Source organism: Carassius carassius, chromosome 34 (assembly GCF_963082965.1).
Source record: "Carassius carassius chromosome 34, fCarCar2.1, whole genome shotgun sequence".
Classification (NCBI taxonomy): domain Eukaryota; kingdom Metazoa; phylum Chordata; class Actinopteri; order Cypriniformes; family Cyprinidae; genus Carassius; species Carassius carassius.
Window position 1 is genome coordinate 5555314 of NC_081788.1, and position 25301 is coordinate 5580614.

Genomic DNA, 25301 nt, shown 5'->3' on the forward strand with positions numbered 1-25301 from the left:
TCATCCTGTTGTTGTGGTAGGAGCTGGGAGGAATGTAAACAGCAACGAGCAGTATGGCTGAATATTCCTTCGGCAGATAGAAGGGCCAGCACTTAATAATCATAAACTACACCAGGGGTGAGCAGTGTTTGCAGACCACAACAGCATCGCGGCACCATGCATCATTGATGTAAACACAAAGCCAACCACTGCATGATTTACCTCCAGTGGGTAAAAGGTGGCTCTGTTGACATTGTGCAGAAACTTATGACTGTATGTGTGCTTAAAGACAGGTAGAAGCGATGAAGACGTACAAAAACACTGCGACTCAACACGAAAACACCATTCTGACGGGAGAGAGAGAAGCCACTGCGTTCTACTTTACCTATAAATGGATGTTTAGTACTGACTGGTCTCACGAGAACGGGACAATATCCTCACCCAGACCTTTCAAATATATTTGCATGACACTGGCCCTTTCACCAGTGGAGGTATGTAAGATATTTTATATTCACATCAGGCAAGTGGACACATGATAAGTGGGAAAATTAAATGGTGTAGTCTTTATCCAAACATAAAAACAGAACTCACAGCTTAACGCGGAAAGTCACGCATTTTGTCAAACTTTGAATTAATAAATTCACAGTAGATCATTACACTTAAATCAATACATTATATGTACATTACCTGTAAATATAAAATCGCTAACGTAGATTTAAAATATAAATCCTGTATGCTCTGCGTGTCTCTGTTAATAAATGGCGCAGATGCATGGTTACATTTACTACACATATACTGAAGTGTTGCTGATGCTCATGGTGATTTCAGCGTCTGCCGTTTCACTAAATGCTGACTTTAACACATGAACAACATCTCCAGAGCGGCTCTGAGAGTCACTTCATTAGTAATTTACCGTTTGATTTGAATAAAACTAGTGTCATATCGCATACACAGAACTGTAAAGGGTCAAAATAAAAGTCTGCCTACTACTACTTCTACTACTACTAAAATGAAACCATTTTTTAAGATTAATCACAACATTTCTTCCATGTTTTAATTTTAATAGTAAATCTTTGTTTGCCAAAAAAAAAAAGTTTTCTTAATTTTCAATAATTAAAAGATAAATTTTAAAAAGTACTCAGGCCCACCTCATCTCCAGCTCAGAAGGCAGTGTTCCACATCTTCTGTAGAGTCTGTAGACCTCTCTTGTCATCCACGGCTTCTGGTTGGCCCGGACAGTGATGGTCTTTGTGATTGTTACATCATCAATACACTTGACAATAGTTGATGTAGGCAGTGACAGTCTCGGAGTACTCTTGTAGGTCTGTGGTGTTATTGTATGTGGCAGCCTGCTTAACCTCTTAGCCTGCACCCCGGGGCTCGTGTCCTCAACTCCCCTCAACTCGCACGTGTCATTCTTTACGAATAGATTAAATGAAATGGGACAAATTTAATCTTGACAAACTATATATCATTATAAAGATCTAAGCCTCAAGCATCGACGACAGATCGCTGTTATTCAAAAAAAAGCTTATAAAGAATGTATTTGCTACATTTGTGTAAGCAGTGCACATTAAAACATGAAGAATGAAAACGCAGTACAGGTACATACTAGAGCTGAAACAACGAATCGATTTAATCGATTAAAATCGATTATTAAAATAGTTGTCAACTAATTTAGTCATCGATTCTTTGCTAAATAATTTATTTGCCGTAAGCGGCTTATTTCGTGCATATTTCAAATCTGCGGTGACCAAAGTGTGGCAGTAATGAGCCACCGGAGGATTTACTCAGCCAGTACAACAGGAGAAGTAGCGAATAGCCAATAGCTGGCCTCGTTTTATGTCACGTGCTTCCCGAACGGCGTCTCTGCAGCATTCAGCAGGATGTGGAAGTACTTTATTTTGAGCCTTCAAAAAAGAAGATTAACCTGTAAACTCTGCACTACTGAACTGTTTAAGGGACCGTTCACATATCGCGTCTTTTGCGCGCTCATGTTCGTTATTTCCAATGTAGGCGCGCAGTATGCGTGCTCATAATGGAAGCGAAGCGGTCGCGACGCACCCGTTTTTCCAGGCGCGTGCGCACCGCATCGAGTTAAAAACATTTCAACTTTTCAGAATGCAGCAAGCGCAGCGCGGGTCATGTGACAAGAACTAAATAATCAGCTTCATCCTTTCCCGTAACAACGTTAAAAGCTCAGCCAAGATGAAGGAACAGCTGATCATAGCTGTATATGGATTCCCATTTTGAAATAAATTTAGTAGCAGAGCTACTGCAAGCGATTTTTAGAGCTGCAAATCCATTTATCCTTTGCTGAAATTTCCGCGTCTTCAAGGAGAGAGCACGTCATGGTTGCTTAGCAAAGGCAGACGCCTCAGGGGCGCTTCTGCACGAGCGCTTTGGAAAGGAGGAGAAAGCGGTGCGCACAGTCTATGGGTGCGCCTAGCGTTTTAGGCGCGATATGTGAACGGCCCCTAAGCCTTTTATTGTGCAGATTCTCCAGTACAATGTTGTTTGCAAGTGTTTAGTTGTAAAAGCTGATAACATTGCTTTTTAACAGTTTACATTTAAAGCTTTACAAACATGTTCTGTGATCAGTTTGTCGTTTACCAGTTCATAATTAAGTCGTGCAGCCTAATTATGACTGAATGAGAGAGGTAAATGTTTAAAGATATTTGAAATGCACTTTTTTTTCCTAAGTATTCACTGCTCTTTTTCACACAGCAGGTTTTTTGTGTGTCCGTTTTTTCTGGACAACCTTCTGATGGATTTTACTTTAAATTGTGAGTTCCATTCAGGTTTCATGCCATTGGCACTTTATTCGAAGGATTGTTTACAATTTCACAGCATAAGCTATAAAGCTGTTTCCCAGTAAATTATAAAATACAACGCACTGCAATCTTATTCTGTTTTATCCTTATTCTTCGTGAAAATATGTTCTGAAAGATTCCTTAATAAGCTTTGTTCGGGATGTTAAACTACTTTAGGAGCTCTAAGGACTGCCATGGTGAAAACATTATTTGAAATCTCCTTGTGAAATTTGCTAGAGTATGGGTCAGTGTTTTGATTGCAGAAGAGTTTGACAAGGGATCACTAACACATAATAAAACAACTCCAGGTATATTTGTGATGAGGATATGACAATGCAAAATTATTAAAATCTCTTAAAAATCTATGCTGAATGATAAAGACCCTTTATTAATAATTTACTTTGGGGGAAAAATGGGAAAAACTAAAATATAAGTACATAAACCGATTAATCGATTAATCGTAAAAATAATCGACAGATTAATCGATTATCAAAATAATCGTTAGTTGCAGCCCTAGTACATACCAAATTTGTCGTAGTAACGAGTAATAAACACATCCACAGCTGTAAATCCCGGTTTAGTTAGGAAGGTAAGGGTCCACTGAACGAAATCTCATGGAGCATGTTTAGTCCAACAAAGCAATAACGTTTAATATGGATGATAATTCCTATGTTTACGTTTCAGTTCTTCAGCGACAGAACTGTGTGTGTCCATTATGGAATAACTCATGCTCAGAAACTGCGTCTTGGTAGTAAAAAAAACTGGATGGTTTTGCAGCGTACTGTGTCTCAAACAGAATGAGACGATCCCAAAAAAAAAGTGAAAGATAGGCGAAAGATAGTTTATTTGAATTCTGTCACTCTCTCGTGATGGCTCGTGGCGCGCGTTCTGACACACTTGTCATCTGAAATAGTTTGTAGAAGCCTTCAATACAGAAGGTAAATATTTTTTATATTGGGGGGTGGGTGGCTAGACATAGTCTTGAAATAGAAACTCCTGACTTTCAACCCATTACCAATTGCTCCAGGACTGATTTCATTTTTTCTTTTTTAAATAATAAAGGCACTTCAGTGTCTATAATTTTTAATATTTTTGAGCATTATCAAATCTGGTTGATAGAAAGTAAAGCCCAAATGGTCTTATTAAGATTATGTTTGTAATACACTGAAGTAAGGAACGGTTACAATTTTAAGTTAGGTAGGACACTTTCAGCTGTGAGTCCCATAATGGGGGGTGCTGGACAGGTTAACCGTACCCCAGTCAGTGGTTTCAAAACAAAGTGTTATCTTGAAGAGCCTCTGATGACCCTTCCAGACACACTTGTATCTGTTTGTGAACTGGTTTGATGACTTTAACGAGCGGTCTGTATGCATGCATTAGCATGACAGTGATGTGGTCTGATGCATGAGGTGGGGGAGGGCTTTGTAAGCTCCTTTCTGGGAGGTGTAAACAAAATTCAGAATGTTTTTACCTCGTTTTGGAAAGTTAATCTGTTGGTGTATTTCTGGGAACACACTCTTTAAGTCTGCGTGGTTTAAATCCCCAGCCAAGATGAGAAAAACATCAGGGTGGGCTGTCTGCTGCTCACTGATGTGCCTGTACAGTTCATTTAGTGCTTCATCCTGTTGTTGTGGTAGGAGCTGGGAGGAATGTAAACAGCAACGAGCAGTATGGCTGAATATTCCTTCGGCAGATAGAAGGGCCAGCACTTAATAATCATAAACTACACCAGGGGTGAGCAGTGTTTGCAGACCACAACAGCATCGCGGCACCATGCATCATTGATGTAAACACAAAGCCAACCACTGCATGATTTACCTCCAGTGGGTAAAAGGTGGCTCTGTTGACATTGTGCAGAAACTTATGACTGTATGTGTGCTTAAAGACAGGTAGAAGCGATGAAGACGTACAAAAACACTGCGACTCAACACGAAAACACCATTCTGACGGGAGAGAGAGAAGCCACTGCGTTCTACTTTACCTATAAATGGATGTTTAGTACTGACTGGTCTCACGAGAACGGGACAATATCCTCACCCAGACCTTTCAAATATATTTGCATGACACTGGCCCTTTCACCAGTGGAGGTATGTAAGATATTTTATATTCACATCAGGCAAGTGGACACATGATAAGTGGGAAAATTAAATGGTGTAGTCTTTATCCAAACATAAAAACAGAACTCACAGCTTAACGCGGAAAGTCACGCATTTTGTCAAACTTTGAATTAATAAATTCACAGTAGATCATTACACTTAAATCAATACATTATATGTACATTACCTGTAAATATAAAATCGCTAACGTAGATTTAAAATATAAATCCTGTATGCTCTGCGTGTCTCTGTTAATAAATGGCGCAGATGCATGGTTACATTTACTACACATATACTGAAGTGTTGCTGATGCTCATGGTGATTTCAGCGTCTGCCGTTTCACTAAATGCTGACTTTAACACATGAACAACATCTCCAGAGCGGCTCTGAGAGTCACTTCATTAGTAATTTACCGTTTGATTTGAATAAAACTAGTGTCATATCGCATACACAGAACTGTAAAGGGTCAAAATAAAAGTCTGCCTACTACTACTTCTACTACTACTAAAATGAAACCATTTTTTAAGATTAATCACAACATTTCTTCCATGTTTTAATTTTAATAGTAAATCTTTGTTTGCCAAAAAAAAAAAGTTTTCTTAATTTTCAATAATTAAAAGATAAATTTTAAAAAGTCCTCAGGCCCACCTCATCTCCAGCTCAGAAGGCAGTGTTCCACATCTTCTGTAGAGTCTGTAGACCTCTCTTGTCATCCACGGCTTCTGGTTGGCCCGGACAGTGATGGTCTTTGTGATTGTTACATCATCAATACACTTGACAATAGTTGATGTAGGCAGTGACAGTCTCGGAGTACTCTTGTAGGTCTGTGGTGTTATTGTATGTGGCAGCCTGCTTAACCTCTTAGCCTGCACCCCGGGGCTCGTGTCCTCAACTCCCCTCAACTCGCACGTGTCATTCTTTACGAATAGATTAAATGAAATGGGACAAATTTAATCTTGACAAACTATATATCATTATAAAGATCTAAGCCTCAAGCATCGACGACAGATCGCTGTTATTCAAAAAAAAGCTTATAAAGAATGTATTTGCTACATTTGTGTAAGCAGTGCACATTAAAACATGAAGAATGAAAACGCAGTACAGGTACATACTAGAGCTGAAACAACGAATCGATTTAATCGATTAAAATCGATTATTAAAATAGTTGTCAACTAATTTAGTCATCGATTCGTTGCTAAATAATTTATTTGCCGTAAGCGGCTTATTTCGTGCATATTTCAAATCTGCGGTGACCAAAGTGTGGCAGTAATGAGCCACCGGAGGATTTACTCAGCCAGTACAACAGGAGAAGTAGCGAATAGCCAATAGCTGGCCTCGTTTTATGTCACGTGCTTCCCGAACGGCGTCTCTGCAGCATTCAGCAGGATGTGGAAGTACTTTATTTTGAGCCTTCAAAAAAGAAGATTAACCTGTAAACTCTGCACTACTGAACTGTTTAAGGGACCGTTCACATATCGCGTCTTTTGCGCGCTCATGTTCGTTATTTCCAATGTAGGCGCGCAGTATGCGTGCTCATAATGGAAGCGAAGCGGTCGCGACGCACCCGTTTTTCCAGGCGCGTGCGCACCGCATCGAGTTAAAAACATTTCAACTTTTCAGAATGCAGCAAGCGCAGCGCGGGTCATGTGACAAGAACTAAATAATCAGCTTCATCCTTTCCCGTAACAACGTTAAAAGCTCAGCCAAGATGAAGGAACAGCTGATCATAGCTGTATATGGATTCCCATTTTGAAATAAATTTAGTAGCAGAGCTACTGCAAGCGATTTTTAGAGCTGCAAATCCATTTATCCTTTGCTGAAATTTCCGCGTCTTCAAGGAGAGAGCACGTCATGGTTGCTTAGCAAAGGCAGACGCCTCAGGGGCGCTTCTGCACGAGCGCTTTGGAAAGGAGGAGAAAGCGGTGCGCACAGTCTATGGGTGCGCCTAGCGTTTTAGGCGCGATATGTGAACGGCCCCTAAGCCTTTTATTGTGCAGATTCTCCAGTACAATGTTGTTTGCAAGTGTTTAGTTGTAAAAGCTGAAAACATTGCTTTTTAACAGTTTACATTTAAAGCTTTACAAACATGTTCTGTGATCAGTTTGTCGTTTACCAGTTCATAATTAAGTCGTGCAGCCTAATTATGACTGAATGAGAGAGGTAAATGTTTAAAGATATTTGAAATGCACTTTTTTTTCCTAAGTATTCACTGCTCTTTTTCACACAGCAGGTTTTTTGTGTGTCCGTTTTTTCTGGACAACCTTCTGATGGATTTTACTTTAAATTGTGAGTTCCATTCAGGTTTCATGCCATTGGCACTTTATTCGAAGGATTGTTTACAATTTCACAGCATAAGCTATAAAGCTGTTTCCCAGTAAATTATAAAATACAACGCACTGCAATCTTATTCTGTTTTATCCTTATTCTTCGTGAAAATATGTTCTGAAAGATTCCTTAATAAGCTTTGTTCGGGATGTTAAACTACTTTAGGAGCTCTAAGGACTGCCATGGTGAAAACATTATTTGAAATCTCCTTGTGAAATTTGCTAGAGTATGGGTCAGTGTTTTGATTGCAGAAGAGTTTGACAAGGGATCACTAACACATAATAAAACAACTCCAGGTATATTTGTGATGAGGATATGACAATGCAAAATTATTAAAATCTCTTAAAAATCTATGCTGAATGATAAAGACCCTTTATTAATAATTTACTTTGGGGGAAAAATGGGAAAAACTAAAATATAAGTACATAAACCGATTAATCGATTAATCGTAAAAATAATCGACAGATTAATCGATTATCAAAATAATCGTTAGTTGCAGCCCTAGTACATACCAAATTTGTCGTAGTAACGAGTAATAAACACATCCACAGCTGTAAATCCCGGTTTAGTTAGGAAGGTAAGGGTCCACTGAACGAAATCTCATGGAGCATGTTTAGTCCAACAAAGCAATAACGTTTAATATGGATGATAATTCCTATGTTTACGTTTCAGTTCTTCAGCGACAGAACTGTGTGTGTCCATTATGGAATAACTCATGCTCAGAAACTGCGTCTTGGTAGTAAAAAAAACTGGATGGTTTTGCAGCGTACTGTGTCTCAAACAGAATGAGACGATCCCAAAAAAAAAGTGAAAGATAGGCGAAAGATAGTTTATTTGAATTCTGTCACTCTCTCGTGATGGCTCGTGGCGCGCGTTCTGACACACTTGTCATCTGAAATAGTTTGTAGAAGCCTTCAATACAGAAGGTAAATATTTTTTATATTGGGGGGTGGGTGGCTAGACATAGTCTTGAAATAGAAACTCCTGACTTTCAACCCATTACCAATTGCTCCAGGACTGATTTCATTTTTTCTTTTTTAAATAATAAAGGCACTTCAGTGTCTATAATTTTTAATATTTTTGAGCATTATCAAATCTGGTTGATAGAAAGTAAAGCCCAAATGGTCTTATTAAGATTATGTTTGTAATACACTGAAGTAAGGAACGGTTACAATTTTAAGTTAGGTAGGACACTTTCAGCTGTGAGTCCCATAATGGGGGGTGCTGGACAGGTTAACCGTACCCCAGTCAGTGGTTTCAAAACAAAGTGTTATCTTGAAGAGCCTCTGATGACCCTTCCAGACACACTTGTATCTGTTTGTGAACTGGTTTGATGACTTTAACGAGCGGTCTGTATGCATGCATTAGCATGACAGTGATGTGGTCTGATGCATGAGGTGGGGGAGGGCTTTGTAAGCTCCTTTCTGGGAGGTGTAAACAAAATTCAGAATGTTTTTACCTCGTTTTGGAAAGTTAATCTGTTGGTGTATTTCTGGGAACACACTCTTTAAGTCTGCGTGGTTTAAATCCCCAGCCAAGATGAGAAAAACATCAGGGTGGGCTGTCTGCTGCTCACTGATGTGCCTGTACAGTTCATTTAGTGCTTCATCCTGTTGTTGTGGTTGGAGCTGGGAGGAATGTAAACAGCAACGAGCAGTATGGCTGAATATTCCTTCGGCAGATAGAAGGGCCAGCACTTAATAATCATAAACTACACCAGGGGTGAGCAGTGTTTGCAGACCACAACAGCATCGCGGCACCATGCATCATTGATGTAAACACAAAGCCAACCACTGCATGATTTACCTCCAGTGGGTAAAAGGTGGCTCTGTTGACATTGTGCAGAAACTTATGACTGTATGTGTGCTTAAAGACAGGTAGAAGCGATGAAGACGTACAAAAACACTGCGACTCAACACGAAAACACCATTCTGACGGGAGAGAGAGAAGCCACTGCGTTCTACTTTACCTATAAATGGATGTTTAGTACTGACTGGTCTCACGAGAACGGGACAATATCCTCACCCAGACCTTTCAAATATATTTGCATGACACTGGCCCTTTCACCAGTGGAGGTATGTAAGATATTTTATATTCACATCAGGCAAGTGGACACATGATAAGTGGGAAAATTAAATGGTGTAGTCTTTATCCAAACATAAAAACAGAACTCACAGCTTAACGCGGAAAGTCACGCATTTTGTCAAACTTTGAATTAATAAATTCACAGTAGATCATTACACTTAAATCAATACATTATATGTACATTACCTGTAAATATAAAATCGCTAACGTAGATTTAAAATATAAATCCTGTATGCTCTGCGTGTCTCTGTTAATAAATGGCGCAGATGCATGGTTACATTTACTACACATATACTGAAGTGTTGCTGATGCTCATGGTGATTTCAGCGTCTGCCGTTTCACTAAATGCTGACTTTAACACATGAACAACATCTCCAGAGCGGCTCTGAGAGTCACTTCATTAGTAATTTACCGTTTGATTTGAATAAAACTAGTGTCATATCGCATACACAGAACTGTAAAGGGTCAAAATAAAAGTCTGCCTACTACTACTTCTACTACTACTAAAATGAAACCATTTTTTAAGATTAATCACAACATTTCTTCCATGTTTTAATTTTAATAGTAAATCTTTGTTTGCCAAAAAAAAAAAGTTTTCTTAATTTTCAATAATTAAAAGATAAATTTAATTAATGTTTTATGTCTTCATTTGAAAGTAAATACACAACACAGAATTTCTGAGGAAAAATAATTAATTAATAACGCTACTTTAAGAAAAAATAAAATGAATAAATTTTTGAATAAAAAGTTGTTTACATATTCAAACAATTAGACATGCTAAAACACAGAATTTGATAACATTAAAAAATATAAATATTATAGTGATTAAAAAAAAACATTTCATAGGGCCCTAAACATTAAATTACACTTATTAAACATATTAAACTTTTAATAAATTGAAGTGAAAATATATACGCTTCATGATTTTAATTAATTAGACTTTTTAATTGAACTATTTGAAAAAGAGTTGAAAAAATGTAAATGGAAAAAAGTAAAACAGAACAATTCAAATGAAAAAAAAAAAATTAAAAGTATTTCATAGGGCCCTAACTATCCCTCAGCCTTGCTGGCCCCCCAGTTTGGGAACCACTGCTTTATTCTTTTAAATGGTTACATTAATTGTGTTTATTATATACATACATATATATATATATATATATATATATATATATATATATATATATATATATATATATATATATATTTTTTTTTTTTTTTTTTTTTTTTTTTTTTATTAAAGTGGAAATCAGTTTATTAAATAAAAACTTGACTGACTGCTTCACTTCCACTTTAAAGGGATATTTGTGTAGTTTATTATTGTTTTTATTTATACTATTTATACATTTTGTCCAATTATTTGCTTGTCAGTTGAGTTTGTGGCAAAACCTTGTGCAGTGTTTACATGTTGTTTATTACTGCATACAATTGATTAAAATAGATGTTTAATTTCATTAAGTACAAGTTGATTTAAAGGTGCATCTACATTTTTTGCATTTTGTGTTTTTCAGTTGAATAAAAACTATTTTCCCTGTATATTTCATAATTGAGGATTTCTTTGAAATTAAAAAGTCAAAAAATCTTGTCTCATCTCGTTCTCGTGAACCCACTATTGTGTCTCATCTTGTCTCGTCACACCCCTAATGTATAGTATTTTTCTATGCTACTGTAATGTTTTTACGAGTTAGATTTGGTACATTATTATGGTCAACAAAATACTTTACAGCTACCTTTATCAGTCCATTCAAATGTTCCAAATACACAGACACAATATACACTACAAATACATATTACATTACATTGCATATACGTTACCCATACTCAGAATTCGTGCTCTGCATTTAACCCATCCAAAGTGCACACACACAGAGCAGTGAACACACACACACACACACACACACTGTGAACACACACACTTGCTCAAGGGCACCTAAGTCGTGGTACTGAGGGTGGAGAGAGAACTGTACATGCACTCCCCCCCACCCACAATTCTCTAACCATTAGGCCACGACTTCCCCTTTAAGATGAGGTAGAAGTGCTTTTCAAAAAAAAAAACCTTTGACCCCTACACACACCATCCCTTCAAAGTTCTCACCCCAGGGGGTAAACCCAAATGGAACTCAAGTTTAGGCTATAGGCAGGTCTTATTTCAAAGTTGGAACTAAACTAAACAGTGTGAGGAGATCCCTCAGTGGCTCTCTAGGACCAATCTTGACTAAACCTGATCTTGTCCAATTCTTTTTTCAAACAATGCTTTTTTCCTTCTCTGATCATCTCTAAGTTCTTATATTCATATTTTCTTTCTGTAAAAGAAAGTTCCACATCTGCATCTCAAAAGCAATGAGGAAACTCACTTCTGACTTTTGACCTTGACAGTTCAAAGGTGACATCAAATCCAAGAGGTGTTGAAACAATTTGTCCATGGATTCCAGGTGGCCTTGACTCTGTGTGAGTCTAATATACACAGTTGGGGCTTAACAACTCATTACAGGACAAACAGAACATGAAAGCTAACCCAACACAACCTGTAAATACTGCCTGGACACCACTGGAATTTAGCTTAGTACCAGAAGGGCTCATTACAAAGGTACAGCCTTTAAAGGAAACATAAATTTTACCTGTGTTTGCCTAGGCCTAGGATGTCACAGCTAAAATGTCTCTTGGTTCAAGACGGTTCAGTTTGGTTCAAGTCGTCCTTGTTTATTTATATAACTATTGAACAAATAGAAATCCAACAGGTTTGTTTGAAATGAATCCTAATTAAACTTTAAAATTAAAATTAATTTTATATACTAGGCTTTAGGGGAGTGCAGTTTTAGCCCAGAGTAAACAAATAATCTGCCAGCTGCAATTCTGACATGTAGTGGTTAGATGTTCTAAGCATTTAGTATTTAGGATGGAAAACTTGATGTGTAATGCATTGTCCTTATACATATTCATTTAGAACTACAGTTTAAGAGACAGGCAATTAGATATTGATATTTCATACTGGTAACTTCAAATGTGCTCATGTTTCTGAAAGAGGAGCAATCCTCCCCACATGTAATTTGTTATTGGTCCATTCTCAATCACTGAAACCCCATGATATCATGGCAACAGGACATTTTTTTGTTTTTATGTACAAAATAATGAGATTTTAAATCTCTAAATCTAACCATTAAATAAGACCACACAGAATCTGCACATTTCCTCCACGGTGATTGTGGGGGGGGGGGGGGGGGGGTCTGACAGAATAAAATAAATGGTTATAAGTGTGGTAAAATGTGCAGCTGAGTGTCCTACACACATTTTTGCATTCCACTGAACTGCTTTCCATTTGTTATTTTGTGTGTGAAATGTGTTCGACCATGGATCTCATGTATCCCATCTTTTGTAACTACTAGCACATTCTAAAAAGTGAGTTAATATTACTTTGATTTTAAAGATCGTTTTCTTTTAATGATATTTCTCATTTTTAATGTATAAGAACTTTCACAGCTATACATCAACAGGGTTTAGTAGCATGCATAATTATATGTTTCATGGTCAAATTGCTTGGGAGGTGCTTTTTTCACACAAATTCAAAGCATGGTTTGCACTTTTTTGTTTTACATGACATCTAAATGATCATGTCACGGTTGGTAAACCGTGATCTTTGGGTTTTGCACTTTGTGGGTGAAGTCTGTGTGTTACGCCTCAGCACTGATAAGTTTGTGGGCGTCTCCGTTAATTGTCATCAGCAACAGCTGTCACTCATTACTCATCCCTATATATTGGCTTGTCTAGCGTCTTGTGTTTGTGAGAGCGTTGTTTCATGTTTGTAACCTATGCCCTGCTTTCTTGTGTGTTTCTGCGTTGGATGTCCGTGTGTCCCCGGAACCCCGTCCACTCTACGCAACCCACCACCAAGCAACACCACTTACCTTCGGCTCACTTCCCCGCAGTTCCTGTGTCACCCTCTCCTGCTGCCAACTCACCTCCGCCTTCCGGATTCGTCATTCCTCACCACCATCTTGGACTGTGCATTCCTCCCAGCGTTATTTGTCTCAGTTTTGTATTGTCTCATTGTCTTCATTAAATCTCATTAATCTCGCACTTGCTTCCTGCCACTCCTTCACCCAGGCGTTACAGAACGCTCTCACCAACCATGGAAGCAGCGAGCACCACTTCACTGTCTGAATTCATTCACCACAGCGTCAACCGCATGGATCAGCAGCAGGAGAGCATCGTGAACACCGGATGCGCGATCCAAGCGCTGGTGACACAGGTGTCCGAGCTCACCCAGCAGGTTCATCAACTCACCTCTCCCACTGTGCCCACTGCACCGCCTGTGCCACCCGTCCCCCGGGAGACCTCCCAGGACCACTTCCGGCCAGAGCCGCGACTTCCGGCGGCAGAGAGTTACTCCGGTGAGCCAAACTTTTGCAAGAGTTTCCTTAACAAATGTTCCATGCATTTTGCATTGCAGCCCCGCACCTTCGCGACAGAGGAGTCCAAGGTTGCGTTTGCTCTTACCCTACTCTCTGGCAGGGCCGCCTTATGAGGGACGGCGGTGTGGGAGAATCAACATCCGTGTTGCACCTTGTTCCACTCCCTCTCCAAAGAGATGACACGGGTCTTCGATCGCGCCGTGGCCGGCAGGGAGGCCGCTCACCAGCTCTCGGACCTGAAACAAGGAAAATCATCAGTGGCGGACTATTCCATTCAGTTCCGCACCCTGGCGGCCGCGTGCCAGTGGAACGAGGTGATGCAATGGGATCGATTCCTGCATGGGCTGGCCGACCGTGTTCAGAAGGAGATCTACCTCCTCGAGCTGCCCCCAACGCTTAATGGCCTAATCGACCTGGCCCTTCGGGTGGACGGTCGGATTAACCGCCTGGGTAGACAAGTCAGTCCTACATGCCATTACGTCTCTCCGGAAAGGGGCCACTCGAGTCGAGAGAACATGGTCGGTCCCGTCGATGATCACGAACCCATGCAGGTGGGTAGAGCTCGGCTTTCCCGGAGGGAGAGAGAGCGGCGGAGGTCCCAAGGACTGTTTATATTGCGGTGGCTTGGAGCATTCCATCCATTCCTGCCCGGTAAAAAGAGCCAGCCCGGTAGTAAGTTTGAGGCTACTATCGGGTGGGATCTCCGCCGGGAAGTCCTCAACCACATCATCGACTCTCCTTCCGGTGAAACTGCGGTGGGAGAACCACACTCACGACTGTCACGCCTTTCTCGACTCTGGGACCGAAGGTAATTTCATTGACTCTCTCCTTGCACTTCACCTGAACCTTCCTGTCCTTCCTGTGTCTCATCCCATCCATGTCACCGCACTCAATGGCCAGGAACTGCCACACGTCACCCACTACACTGAACCCATCACTCTGCTCACCTCAGGCAACCACAGTGAAACCATTTCCTTTTACTTCATGGACTCCCCTGTACCTCCCATTGTTTTGGGTCACCCCTGGTTAATCAAACATAATCCATAATTGGGGTTCCAACCAGGGGCGTAGCCATTTTTTCAGAAGTGAGGGGGACAGAAATCACACACACACACACACACACACACACACACACACACACACACACACACACACACACACACACACACACACACACACACATATATGTCTGTGTGTGTGTGTGTGTAATTTCATTACAATATAGCATGTCTATAATCTAAATAACCTAGTAGTCAACAGTTTTTAACAGTAAAATTTTTAATATTTTGAAAGAAGTCTCTTCTGCTCACCAAGTCTGCCTTTATTTGATCCAAAGTACAACAAGGGCAGTAATATTGTGAAATATTTATACTATTTAAAATAACTGTTTTCTATCTTAGTATATTTTAAATAAAGTAATGTAATGTTAAAGTAATGTATTCCTGTGATCAAAGGTGAATTTTCAGCATCATTCCTCCAGTCTTCAGTGTCACATAAATCAGAAATCCTTCTAATATGCTGATTATCAATATTTAAAACAGATGAGTAAATTTTCTTCAGCATTCTTTGATGAAGGATCCACAGATCAGCATTTATGTGAAATAAAAAACTTTCGCAACATTATACACCATATCATTCAAAAGCTTTGTCAGTATATATATAATAATTTTTTTTCTTAAATAAATTATAAAAATGAATAGTTTTATTTAGCAATTGATCAAAAGTGATGATAAAGACATCCTTTTACAAGAGATTTCTATTTCAGATAAATGCTGCTCTTCTGAACTGTCTATTCATCAAAGAAACCTCAAAAAATTCTACTCAGCTGTTTTCAACATTATCATAATAAGAGTTTTTTTTTCTTTTTCTTTTTTTTAGCAGCAAATCAGTATTATAATCAGAATTATTTCTGCAGGATCATGTGACTGGAGTAATGATGCAAAAAAAATTCAGCTTTGAAATCCCAATAAATTACATTTTGAAATATATTCAAATAGAAAACAGCTATTTTAAATAGGCTAGTAAATATATTTAAAAATTTCATTGATTTGAAGTACTTGGATCAAATAAATGCAGGCTTTGAGGACAGAAGAGAATTAAAAAACATTAACAAGCTTACTGTTCAAAAACTTTTGACTGGTAGTAGATACTAAAGGCAACTAATTTTTCTCTAATTTCTAGCTTTTCTTTTATTTTTCGGACATCGGATCGGACATCACTATTCATTTCGCCTTCTCGGTCCGAAAAAAACAGTTCAGTTCACAGTTCACTTTATTAGCCATTTGCAGTGTAAAACCACATTGGAAAAGATGTGCAAGAAGCTCAAGGTACAATGTCAACACATAAAAAGACATAAAATAAAACAGACAAACAAGTGCCACATAAAAACTCAAAAGTAAAATGCTGTACAATAAAATCCACTCATAAATTGAAAGTGCCTAATTTAAAGCGCTTTGTTTAAAATGGTTACAGCTTGGGGAAAGAAACTGTTTAAATGGCGATCAGTAGAACACTTGACAGAGCGATACCTTCTCCCTGAGGAAAGCATCTCAAAGAAGGCCCCTGCAGGATGGCAGGCATCATTAACAAGTTTTAAAGCTCGATTCAAGAGTCTAGCTTTATATGTAACCTCCAGGAACGGCAAAGTGCAACCAATGATCCTGCTGGCTGAGCGGACCACTTTATTCAAAGCCTTCTTCTCTGTCAGGGTGAGATTACCAAACCACAAAGTAATACAACTAGTTAGGACACTCTCAATTACACAATAATAAAAATTCAGAAGAATCTTAGTATTTTGAGTAAACTCTCAAAGCCTACGTAAAAAGAAGAGCCGCTGTCTTGCTTTCTTAGCAATGCTATTCGTATTAGAGCTCCAGTTCAAGTCATGAGAAGTCATCACACCCAAGAATTTACATTTCTCAATAATCTGCACATCAGGATCATAGATAGTAATAGGCAACTGATTCCTATTGTGACAAAAATCAATAACAAGTTCACACGTTTTAGAAGTGTTCAAAAGCAAGTTGTTTTTTTTACTCCATTGAACAACATTCTCCACCTCCTCACGATAATGAGATTCATCGTTTGAACTAATCAGCCCAATGATAGTTGTATCATCGGCATATTTGATTATCACATTATTATCATTGGATGCTACAAGGTCATGAGTATACAATGTGAACAGTAGGGGGCTCAAGATACACCCCTGTGGTGAACAAGTGCTAACATACAGCTCATCCGAAGTACAGCCATTAATTTTGACCCTTACTCATCCCTATATATTGGCTTGTCTAGCGTCTTGTGTTCGTGAGAGCGTTGTTTCATGTTTGTAACCAATGCCTTGCTTTCTTGTGTGTTTCTGCGTTGGATGTCCGTGTCTCCCCGGAACCCCGTCCACTCTACGCAACCCACCACCAAGCAACACCACTTACCTTCGGCTCACTTCCCCGCAGTTCCTGTGTCACCCTCTCCTGCTGCCAACTCACCTCCGCCTTCCGGATTCGTCATTCCTCACCACAATCTTGGACTGTGCATTCCTCCCAGCGTTATTTGTGTCTCAGTTTTGTATTGTCTCATTGTCTTCATTAAATCTCATTAATCTCGCACTTGCTTCTTGCCACTCCTTCACCCAGTCGTTACAGATCATTGTATATTGTCAATATAGAGTCAAAGTTCAATGGTGTGACACACACAGAGCTGGGTGGATTACTTACAAATGGTAATCCATTTCTGATTCCAAATTACATGACAAAAATTATAGAAGTAATCCATTACATTACACATTTCAGGTAATACAAACAAATAATGTGAATTTGTACTTTTTGATGTTTAAAAGACAAAAGCCTTCAAATTAAGTTGTAATAGATGCTTAAATAACCTACCAAGTGATTATTTAAATAAACATTGTGTTCATCAGGAGTTGATGTAATGTTGAAACACTTCTTAAACTGGAAATTATTTTTCTAAATTCACTGGTCAGATACTAATTGCTTGAGTGAATGTCCAAAAAACTGAACAACTTTCTTAGTGTATATAAACTTTTAAATTTTAAAATTGAACATTTAAAAGATGAAAAAGGATTTAGGGAGAATCGATAAATGATTTATCATTCATTGCTGTTGTGTGAATAATATGTAATCATGTAACCCATAATAAATAACTGTGACCTGATTGAGCATTTTAAAATGTAATTTACTATAATTAAAAGTACTTGATTTTTGGAATCTGATTACATATAATCAGTAACTACCCAGCACTAAACGTAGGTATGTTAAAGAGTTAGGAAAAACCTTTTTCTGGCCATTTACTAAATATCTCCTTTTTTATATCAATATGGTACACTTAATGGTAAGTTTAAAACAAGTTAGGTAAACTTTAAGTAATTTTGCAACTGCATGTCAACTAGCAGTCGTTAGATTCCCATGAGACCAGGGGTATATTTCCTATTCAACGACATAACTCTCTGATTAACGACCATAGTACAAGTCATGATTGAAGTAATAAACTATCTAGTAAAACCTGCTTCCTGAAATCTAAGGCCCCGTCCACACGGAGGCACGTTTTTGTGAATAAGCACAAATATTTCATCGGATAGACATTTTTGGAAGGTGAAACCGTTATTTTTTGAAACCGGGTCCCAGAGTGGATAAATATGAAAACGCTGTCTTTGCATTTTCGTGTGGACAGCAAATCCGTGTATTTTCTGAAACGATGACATCATCAGCCCATGTTTCGCACCTAGTCAAACAATGCTACGTCACGTAACAGCAACAAAAACATGAAAAAACACAGAATGATTGTCTTTTTATTATCTAACATTAACACAGATTAATAAATGTAACGTTTCATGTTCATTTGTATACCACGCGCAAGGTTTATGTGCAATGTCCAAGTCTTCTTCTCCATTTTTAGTATATCTCTGTAGCAGAATAACAGTGACACATGCACATACATCGTTTTGTGTTGGTTTTCTGGTTTTGTGTGGAAGCAGATATTTCTTGAGACGAGAAAAAAAAAAGTTGCAAATCCGCTGTTCAAACCACTGCTTCAACAATATACAACTATAAATAATGCAAACATGCAGGTGGTTCAGTAATAATAATTTTGATTATTCCTGTATTTAATTAACATGGCATCTGAAGACTACTTCATTATTTTGGTTTCTCTATAGTTTTGCTTTATTTCCAGATGTTTAATTCCATTGTGGGTTCACTCTTATGTCATACTCCTTTACCCTGCAGACTTGAGTGCATGCTCTAGTCCAAATGTCATACCAACAAAAAACTGTTCTTCCATTTAGATATGTAGTTCCGACCACACAGGTTTTTGTGAATGTTTGTTGAAAGTATGGTTTGAGGAAACATTGATTTGTTGAACTGTGTTGGTATCGATGGAACTTGTGACCGTAGTTGGTGCATTTTGGGAACATGCCCCAGGCTAGGAGATACATTGAGTTTTCTGTGTAATTTTGCAGACAGATTTTGTGTGCACAATTCCTAATATGTAGCAGGAATTCTATTTATGTAAACTCAAGATTTTCCATGCAGGACTCACCACTGTGCAGCAGAGAGGCCAAAACCACCAGAGGAGAGCCAGAATTAGCAGTAGCATCACTATCAGTAGCGCTATGGCCAGTATTGTACCATCAGACTGCAGGGGGAAACAGATATTATCACTTCTCTGAGTGGGACTGTTTTTTTTGTTATGACAGCAGATCCAAATGACATGCAGAAAAACATTTGAAATAGTAATGGAACAATAAGATGATGTCAGTTGTTCAATCTCCAGTTTAAACAAAGGTTCCATGAAAGTGTGCTAGCTATGAAAATAAAAAGATGATGCATGCTGAAAGGGATGGTTATTAAACGAGGGGATGAACTAAGTTACAAGTGATCTCACTGGGAGATCTCATAACCCACTGGCTTGTGGGAAGGTTTTGGATTTGTCCAGTGAGCAACCTATTGTGCTCTAAAGAGCTTTGACTGGCACCACTTTACAGGCATCAGACACTCCAGCAATCCTTTTAATATTTTTTTTACCATAATTTTCTTTTCTTTGCACAAAAGTTCCCAACCTGAAGAATCTTTTGTTTACTTTCCTTTAACACATTTTTTTCACAGTAATTTGGCTGCATTTTCAAAACTAAAACACTACAGCAACACTACAGCAATGGCTGTTAGCTAGAGAATCATTTTGAGTAATATTGCTGCTTCAAGCCATGTTATTACCATTGTTGGGGAGAAACATAATTATATTTTTAAGTAGCAGGAAAGTAATCAAACTATATTTAAAATAGTGCAGCTCTAGTAGCAAGCTACACCTTCCAACATCAAGCAGTTTGGTACATAAATCAAAATTATTGAGTAATTATTTATTTATTTATTTACTTTTTTACTTAAAGAAACTAATACTTTTAATCAGCAAGAGCTAAAATCTAAATCTAAATAGACAGTGACCATTTTTAGAATTGTACATAAAGTGTCTATTTCAAACAAATGCTGTTCTTTACACTTCTCCACACTTAATTAAGCAGCACAACTGTTTACAGCATTGATAATAATGATAAATGTTTCTTGAGCAGCAAAACAGCATATTAGAATGATTTCTGAAGGATCATGTGACACTAAAGAATGCAGTAATGATGCTAAAAATTCTGCTTTTATAACAGGAATAAATTACATTTTAAAATATATTAAAATCTAAAATAGTTACTGATCTACTATTTAAGCTGAGACTAAATTTGGACTGTATCTCATCCTAGAGTTGTGAAGCTACAACCACCAAACTCAGGTCAGGCCTTTAGACTGGTCTGACTCAGTTTGCTATGTCTTTCTTTTATTTCATTGAGGGGGTCAAAACTTTTGTACTATACGATTTATTGAATGTTTAAGCTGTGAATCACCAGCTTAATGTCTATCCTAGGACAACATGCTAATGTGCTTATCATGCTAGAAACATGTTAAAATAATAATAGCAATGTGCAATATCATGCTATCAGGATGCTAAAACATGTTAGCAATATGCTAGAAACATGGTAATCATACTAGAAACATGTTAGCAACACGTTAATCATGTTAGAAACATGCTAATAACAGGGTAATCATGCTAGAAACATGCTTATCATGATAAAAAAAACATGCTAAAACATTCTAATGCGCTCAATCATGCTAGCATATCATGCTATTTACAACTGCTTCAGACCTTCAGGTTAGGCTCTTTGAAGTCAACCTCAACAAACTTTACTCATCTAGTTTTCATTTGTATTATTACTTCACAATATTACTGGTTTTGATGCAACCTTAGACTCTTCCTTCAAAAACCTAAAAGAAAATCTTACTGACACCAAACTTTAGTGTACAGTAGTTTCCCCAATACTGGTTGTCAAACACAAAAACACAAATAATAAAGCACAAAATATGATTTAGAATAATACTTACACATCTAACAGTGGTGATAGTAACAGAACTAGAGATAAAACTCAAGCCTTCATTCATGCTAACGTAAAGGGAGGCTGCCCTGCAGTAAACAAATTGAAAAAAAAAAACCTTAAAAATCTAAATCTTTTGAAAACACTTCATTGCATTCCTTAATGAGGCACAGTTAACATTTATGCCATTGGGAAGAAAGTAAAAATATTTCTTTGGGACACTTACGTTCCCTCCTCTCGAAGAACAGGAGCTGGACAGAGCAGATATGTGTCCTCCACCACCAATGGCTTCACCACTAATAAAAACGATAAATGCAGAATAACATTTCAAATGAAAATTCGGGAAAACATATGTATATTGTTGTCTGATTCCTTGATGCATATATGAATATTTCATGTTTTTATGCAGTTGTTGAGGACAGAAAAACATTTTTCATTGTTGCAAAACATTTCAACTACACTTTATCTTGTTGCATAAGAATCAACTCTTATGCAAGGCACTTAACCCCTGGTAGCCCTCATATCCAAAAGGAAAGAGAAGTGGGACACGGATTACAAAACAGTGTAATGGGGCCATTGCTCTGAAACTTGTCAAGGGCCTCCTACTGAGAAGCCAATGGAGGCCTAAAACCACCCAAAAACAACAAACTGCAGATGTAAGGTTTGCTCTTGTAAGTGCATATTTGCAATTTTACTGCGACTCTGAATTACTACACTCCGAAGAATCAAATGGCCAGGAGAGCGATTGGTGCTTCACACAGCCAAAGCAAGAATGCAGCAGAAAATGTACAAATATAACACTTCTTTGTTTTTCTGTTTGTTGGTGTAGAAGGTCGGCTGAAATCCCAAAGAATCAGAATTCTGGCAAAGGGTCCAATTGTCATTGTACTTTATTGGGCTGTTTACCCATAGCACATGAGGGAAGGTCACGTTTTACTTCTAAGTAAAGACATGCACATGGTTTTGACTTGCGTGATAAATCAGCAAGAATTACTGCTGATACTGAATTGCTTCTGAGCCTTTCGAGAGAGAAATACCCTGACTGGGCTGAAGCCTGAAGGATGAATTCAACAGCCCATGTGTTTGTTATGCAATCATATGATTTCTTGAGGATTTACTTGAGGTTAAAGAAAGGAAATGCAAGTCAAAGACAGCTAGTCTAGACATCCACAAACTGCACCCAGTCCATTCACTGACCGTCCAACGTGATCTCATGAGAATACGTATTTTTACGTTAAATGTGGTTCTACCACACGTACATTTACTTACGTTTTCATGCACATAAAAACGTACAACTTTGACGTATTTATAGCAGTAAAACGTACAAATACTTACATGTTAGCAGCTAAAAAAACGTAAATAATCTAACGTAAAGTGTGAATGTATATGAATTCCCATGTATTAATATTAAAATCACGTCTTTAATGATTTAAATCTGTTGTATTTAATGGCCATATCAATACATGTTTCTATTGAATTTATTGAAAGCATGCATGTGCATGCTGCAAACTCGTTTCGGGGGATTACATAATGTTAAACGAGACTACACTTTGAAACCTTAAAATGAATACAATTTATGTAATTGTTTAACCATTTTGTAATATTATGCTGTGCGATTTTCTCCTATCCAATGACAATACAACCATAGATACACAAAAGCACAGCATAAAATTACAAATCACATCCATTTTATGTGTTTGCTGTACTCCATATCTTTAGAATCCAGATGTTTGCAAGGAACATATCCAAATTCATCCCTTTATCAATCGATCTTCATCTTCATTCTCAGCAACCGTCACAGTCAAAGCCCACTCTCGTTATGATTCGAATTTGAAAATAGCGCCACCACCCTCGAAAAACGTTATGACATGGTTTACGGCACTGATATCAAACGCTCATTGGTTCTCACATAATTCGTCACAGATTGCGACATGCCGTGTTTCAGCTGATAGACATTTGAAATCAGTAGTATTCAGTACTGCGCCAGTGCGCCTTCACGGAGAGAAGACAGATACATAATTTCACGGATTAATAAATTAAATTCTGCTCTGTACCCTATAAAAACTACCTCCAGAGAGGACTGCGACTGCGACTGGAACTCATTATTATTTGAACTACTTTTGGTACCACATTTGGTATTTTCGCAAAAAATAAATGATTAACGTTGTTTGCTTGTCGTTTATTTGTTTATTTATAAAAGTAACATTATGTAGTTAAAAGAAATGGTTATGGGTAGGTTTAGGGGTAGGTGTAGGATTAACGTTAGTGGCTCAACATAACGTTTTAATGTTATTTTTTGCCAAAATTGTTTTTTATGTTTTGTTCTTTTAACATTCTGTATAAAATGGGTAGGTTTAGGTTCGGGTGGGGTTTAGGGATCTTACATTTATCAAGAAAAAAATTATAAAAAGGGATAAAATACATAAATATTTAAAAATTAATCAGATATGCATTGAAAAGCAGCTTAATGAGCAAATTTCTATGGATAACTGACTGGTCAGAGAACACGTTCTATCTGTACGTATTTGAGGTTGTTTTTACGTAAATTTAGATACGTATCGAACCTGTAATTACGTCCAGATAATAAGTAAACGAAACTGTAAATACGTAAAGGCACATACATATTGGACAGTTTTAATTTACGTCTAAATATGTACGTTTTGATTGTGAGATCAGGCTGGACTGTCTGATGCATACAGCACACCGCTAAAATATATGCAAATTATGAGTGCTTTGAGGAAGAAACAGTTGTTGGGTTTGCCAAAGCTTGCAAGGTCAATTTCTGAAAGATGTTCAGAAATGTTTACTATATGTAAAAATCGATGTAAAAGATGAATAAGCAGCACTGACCTGAAATGGCAAGTGACTGCTTAATCATCTGACCTGTAACTCCTTATTATTTACATACATTTTTGTTATTTTGTGTGGAACTGATAATTTTTTCTATTAAAAGCATTTAAGCAATTTCAGCATTAAAAACTAAAGTACACTTTGGGCTATAGTGTACAATCACAAACGTATGAATCTATATACCATCTAAGCAAATCCAAGGTTGGACAAAATAATGTGAACTGGGAAAATACGCAGTATTTCTTTACTGAGGTATTTTTCCACTGTTTGCCTTTAATACAGCTTCCAACCTACTTAGAATAGAGTCATACAACTTTTGAAATAAACTCCAGCTGAATGTTATCTAAATATTGGAGAAGGGAATCCACTTCTCACACTTCTCCCCAAAACTATCCACAGTGGTTTGATAATATTCAAGTCAGGTGATTTGTCTGGCCAAGGCAGATGTTGATGTAAATTTTTACGCTCCGGTTTGAGAATCAAAGATACAGGAAAGAAACAATAGACAATATTCAACTGGAGACTATTCAAAAGAAGTATGGATTGAATGTAAGAAGTTTGGAATCTTAAAGGCAAACAGTGGAAAAATACCTCAGTAAAGAAATACTGCCTATTTCCCAGGTGTTCGCATTATTTTGTCCACATTTTATGATCTTGACTCCATCTTTTTTTCCCATTTTGTCTTTTAGTTTTAGCTCTTAAATGGGTTTTGGCTTTGTGAAGTTTTCTGTGGTTGGTTTTTGAGAAAACAGGGTCTTCAAGGTGAATATTGAGGTTTGGTGTCACTTTGCTGCAGTAGTTCTGTGTTGTTTGGACACAATCCGTCTAGAGTTTAACAATCCCTCTCATTCACTTTCAGTTTTCAGCCACTATTCTTCTGAAATCTTGCTTGAAAAGTTTTGCGTACACAGTCATAATCATAAAGCCTGATGTTCTTAAAACACCAGACAATGAGGCTGTTAAGATTACAGACACTTTTCCCAAACATGCTCCCATGATTTGTCCAGTTTGGAAGTCTGACAAGCCACTCATTTCACCCACAGCTTGTACTAAACACTGCTAAACACAGCTTGCACTACACTCATACAAACTAGAGAATTCAGACAACGAAAAGATTATTAAAACATAATTTTTTTACTGTAGCTTACACAAATGATAATAACCCCTATAATAATGTGTATTCACATTATTTTGTTCAACCCCTGTGTATCATAATATTTTGATGCACTAGTACCCATCTTCTGTTCTGATTAGGACGAACAGTGTGCAAATTTTGACAGCTACATCTTCAGAGTAATCAGAAGCAAGTCAGAAGATTAAT

At 37.7% G+C, this 25301-nt stretch overlaps 1 protein-coding gene across 1 annotated transcript in view; it reads right to left on the bottom strand.

Moving 5' to 3' along the window:
* Window positions 1–25301, bottom strand: part of antxr1a (ANTXR cell adhesion molecule 1a) — an 85114-nt gene that overhangs the window by 43342 nt on the left and 16471 nt on the right. The window contains exons 11-13 of the mRNA XM_059523815.1: window positions 21357–21426; window positions 21141–21219; window positions 19258–19353 (exon numbers count right to left, since the gene is read on the bottom strand). Of these exons, the coding sequence (XP_059379798.1) occupies window positions 19258–19353; window positions 21141–21219; window positions 21357–21426 (245 nt within the window). The remainder of the gene's footprint in view (window positions 1–19257; window positions 19354–21140; window positions 21220–21356; window positions 21427–25301) is intronic.